At 29.9% G+C, this 4,924-nt stretch overlaps 1 protein-coding gene across 2 annotated transcripts in view; it reads right to left on the bottom strand.

The window, feature by feature from the left end:
* Nucleotides 1–4,924, bottom strand: part of LOC117179388 (ras-related protein Rab-35) — a 12,436-nt gene that overhangs the window by 3,764 nt on the left and 3,748 nt on the right. For both annotated transcript variants that reach the window (XM_033371125.1, XM_033371126.1), the window contains exon 2: nucleotides 1,889–2,313. In XM_033371125.1, coding sequence (XP_033227016.1) covers nucleotides 1,889–2,313 — 425 coding nt within the window. The remainder of the gene's footprint in view (nucleotides 1–1,888; nucleotides 2,314–4,924) is intronic.

The following is a 4,924-nucleotide window of genomic DNA, read 5'->3' as shown; positions in this document are numbered from 1 at the left end:
TAATGCTCTCCTGAAATTTTGAGTTCGATATTTGATTTACAAAAAAAGTTCTATGGTTCAAAAAAAAATTTTGTTCAATAGAAAAAAGAGGTTGGTAATGTAAGAATTCCACTGTGTCGCATGCCCTTAAAAACGTTGTTTTTCTTGGTCAGGCCGGAAACTTATCAATCCATCCTCGTACATATCAATAATGTTATGAGTGGATCACATTTAAACGGATTTCCCCGACATTTTTTCGCCTGACTATTTTAAAGATTCTTTTTTGTAATTTAGCAATTATTTAATTTATTAATTTGTAATGTTTCCGTATAGAATATATTCAGGGATGCCAGCGCAATAAGAGCTTAAAAAGGGAAAATCGGAGAATTTTTTATGAGAAAGAGGAAAAATAAAGGAAAGATTTAACATTTATTTTTACATTTAGAAAAGAAGACAGAATCGTTCACGTCCCTAACGTTCTCTAGAAATTGTGAAAATCGATTAGAATAAGTAGAAATCATTTAAAATTCCTTGAAAATAAATTAATTTAAGTATTTTCATTAAATTTCGCTGCAAAACATTCAGTATTTCAAAATCCATAACAAATTTTTTAATATTAAGAGTTAAATTTTTTTAAATGAAGTCTCTTAAAATTCTGTAGAATTTTTTTAAATAACTTAAAATATTTAAATTCTTTGAAATTTGTTTATAACCTTCATATTTTTTGAAATTGTTTAAATCCGTAGAAATCCCTTAAAATAAAGTGAAACTGTTCTGAATAATCCGTTTTACTAAAATGCACGCATGCCAAGGGCGCGTTCGCGTACCTAGATCTTTATTTTCTACTATTAAAAATTTGTGTGTTTTTTTTAAATCCATCATATTAAATGTTTAAATATTAGGAGTTCTAAAAATCTTTTCAAACGAATCACATATTGTTTAATTTTGAATAGTAATATTTTTTTATCTTCAATAAAAAATGGTTTATATTTAAAAACTGTACATATACAACTCATAAATCAGAAATTGTTGAATTTAAAGCGTCTAAAAATTGTATGATATTACAAAAAGAAAATTGCTCAACTTCAAACGCTACTAATTTAAAATTTCTAAGCACTTAACTCAGTATAATATTTAAGAATGTTGAAATGTTTCTTTGTTCAAGAAAAAGTAAGAAGAAGATTTATTTAAATTTTGATAAATCTTTACATTAATTCAATACTATATGCAATATATCTTTAAAGAAAAAATATTTTACATCTACTAAAAACTGCGCTTAAATTTTCCAAACTGTCAATATCTAGGTTTTGGTGGTTTTTTATCTTGTTTAAATTATGTAACTTATTTAATTTGTGTTGAACCAACTTTCCTTAAAACAACTATCTGGTAATTCTTGTTTAGACTTTGGTCTAATCCAACAATAATTGTTAAAATATACCTAACATAATAACAATCGTTTTTCAAACTTAAACTAAAGAATCTACAATATGGACAAACCGACCATCGTAGTTTATTATAGTTAATTTAGAAATATTTAATTTGTATAGATTCAAGGAAAAAATATTTAAACTTTAAAGTTTCGATTAAATCTTAAGAAGTTTAGTTCAAGGGGAAGTTGTTCGAGATTAGGGGAAAAGGAGAAGAGAAAAAGAAAGAGAATAGGAAGAAAACTGTGAGCTATTTATATTCCATAAATTTATTTAATATGTGGGCCTCTAAATTAAAATTCGGGATTTTTTAACGTTTTTTTAATTCGTCATTTCAAGACTAAAATTACTTGCACTTTCAGAAGAAACTGCAAAAACGTACAAACATTCCGATTTTCCGAGATCTTTAAATAATTCTATTCCTCTTATACTCTTTATTTTTATATCTTAAATTAATTTAAAGATAAAAATAATCAAATTACCTCCTCAACATTGATGTTATCTTTAGCAGAGGTTTCGAACAGTTGAATTCCCATTTGATTAGCGAATCGCTGTGCGTCTTCTGTGAGGACAACTTTGTTATTTGGTGAGTCGTTTTTATTTCCAACTAGAATCCTATTCACTACATCACAATTGTATTCAATTTCATGTAGCCATCTTTTAACGTTCGCGAACGTATCTCCACTCGTCACGTCATAAACGACTATAACTCCATGCGTCCCTCGATAGTAAGTAGATGTTATTGTCCGAAAACGCTCCTGTCCAGCAGTGTCCCAAATTTGTAATTTTACCCTCTCCCCATCTATTTCTACAGTACGAATTTTAAAATCCACACCTATCGTAGTAATATAACTTCCATTAAATGTGTTATCTGCGAATCGCAGCAGCAGAGAACTTTTTCCCACACCTTTAACAGTAAAAGAAAAAAAGATTATTAATTTGATTTTGAATGTACGATAATATTATTGAATACAATATTTTAGCCAACTTTTCATTCTTTCGGATAAGTTAGTGAATTTGGAACATTTTTCTACGATGTCCACGGAATATCGACGTCTGAGTAGAATAAGGTGTTCGTTTCGAATCTGCTCGACAAAGGTGTTGGTTCCAAGTTCGGTTGAAGAAGGTGTTGGTACCGAATCTGTTTAAAAATGATGTTGGTTCCAAACTTTTTTGGAATAAGGTGTTCATTCGCCGAAGTATATCATTCTTGAAAGTTTGTAGTGGTATCACTGACGCAGGGGATCGAAGTTTTCTGATATAAATGTTCCTTCTTTTATTTCAGCTTTTAATTCATACTATTTTGCATAATTATATAAAACTAAGATAATACGACACCACTTTTTACATTTATTTTGAAATCACTATAATATGAATTAATTATAGTATGCCATGCAGTGTGGTGAGTATTGAATAATGTTTTTCAACAGATAATTAAATATTATATTATTTATAATAAACCTGTATATATCAGCGAAAAAAGGACGTCCAGGATAATTATAGTTCTCGTGCATTATTAAATGCATTAACATAATAATTTATTGAAGAAAAATAATATTAATTTACTCAAAGAAATTGAAGATACGTATATTGTGTATTATGCCTAATACTATATATTAATACTTGTAGAATCTTTGAATATTTTTTTGTTTTAAAGAAAATTATATATATTTTTTGAATAAACATGATCATCAAAAAAGTCATTATTTCAAACATAAGTTATAAATCACTGCATGATTTCATTATAAAATGAGTGACACTCTAGAGGAATAACCTCGCTTGAATAGATCAATTGTAAATCCTTCTTCCTTTCCGTATCCACTTGAATTTTCATCAAACAAATTTTATACTTGAAATTTTGTAGTGGTTCCGCTGGTGCAGGATTTCGAACTTTTTCAGAACTTAAGTTTCCCTTTTTTAATAAAGTAAGTTTCCTGTGAATCTAACGTATTACGTCAGATTTATTTTTTCCGATTTAATCCAACCGAACAATGACTTACGCGAAATAATGAGTTTACGAAAAATAAAAGTAAATCTTAACGATGCGTAGGTGTATTTCAAATATGAGTACACCCGAGAATATCCATCTGTTCTCATTGACACGAAAAAATCTATACAGAAAAGTACCCACTAAAAAAATGTATCAAAAGAAAATTCAATTGGATACGGAAAAGAAGAATGATTTATAATTTATGTGTTCTGAAATAAAAGAAGAAATATTTATATTAGAAAACTTCGATCCCCTGTGTCAGTGGTACCAATACAAAATTTTAAGAATGAAATACTTCGGCGAAAGAACGCCTTTTTCAAACAAGTTCATAACCAACATCTTTTTCAAACAGATTCGGAACGAGCAACTTCTTCAAACGAACTTCAAATCAATACCTTCCTCGAGCAGATTCGAAACGAACACCTTCTTGGTACAAACTGCGAACCATCACCTTTTGGAAGCAGATTTGGAACGAACGCCTTATTCTACTCAGGCGTCGATATATTTTTCCAACAAAATTTAAATTCTTATGATGAAGAGAAAAATCGTCAAGGAGGAACATGCGCAACTTTGAAGTCATAATAATTTTTGTAAAAACATGGCAAATACGTTAGTATCAAACACAACAATGCCTCCAAAACATTGCTTTTTTCGACACTGATTTCAACAGAGCAGTTAAGAATCTTCATTTTCGTGATTATTTTTTTCCAATACTACATATATCGCATTGCAAATTATGTTAAATTTCTAAGAAAAAAGAACATTTCTCATTGTACCAAGGGTGCCAAAGATTAATTCCAATACGAATAAACAAGAAAAACTTTTTTCCCTATCAAAAAGTCATAATGCACTAAAACATTTCCACAATAGCTTGTGGTCTCTATAAATTCAATTAAATAGGATTGTTTGATACAGCATTGCTAAATTGCACGTAAATGTTCGTGAAAAAGTATATTTACACCACTTCAAAATTAATTATTATATATTAATCGATAATGAATTTTCAGTGTAATAATTGTTATGAATTTTATAATGACCCTTCTACCCCCTCATAAGTTTTCTGATTAAATATCTTTGATTTTCAAAAATAAACCTACGATTTATATGATTCTGCTAGGGTAGGCCCATAAGACTCAATGTTTATTTAAATGCTTATAGTTTATATATACGGTAATTAGAAATACAGTGAAGTCCCTCCTATTTCCGCGGACTTGAAACGTAAGGATTCTTTCAATTCAAGGTTGGAGGGGCCCCCACTTCTACCGCGACCTTTAGGTTATTTTTGTTCAACAACGTTCATTCACTGCATCGGCCTTGCATCAATGCGCCCCCTGTAAGCAACCTTTTCAACTGCGCATGTGTCAAAAGGCGCGGGTCAATTTAACTTCGGGTATAATAATTCCGAAAACTGCTGGCAGTGCGCGGAAACTCACATGCGAAGATTGTTCAATATTATGCAGTCAAATTGGAAAAGGTTCAGGCAACCCCGATTTTCGCAGTTGAATAAGTCACGGGCAGTTAATCTGCA

This window comes from Belonocnema kinseyi, chromosome 9 (genome assembly GCF_010883055.1).
Source record: "Belonocnema kinseyi isolate 2016_QV_RU_SX_M_011 chromosome 9, B_treatae_v1, whole genome shotgun sequence".
NCBI classification, from domain to species: domain Eukaryota; kingdom Metazoa; phylum Arthropoda; class Insecta; order Hymenoptera; family Cynipidae; genus Belonocnema; species Belonocnema kinseyi.
Note: the sequence above shows the minus strand (reverse complement) of the source record. Positions and strands in the feature narration are given on the sequence as shown.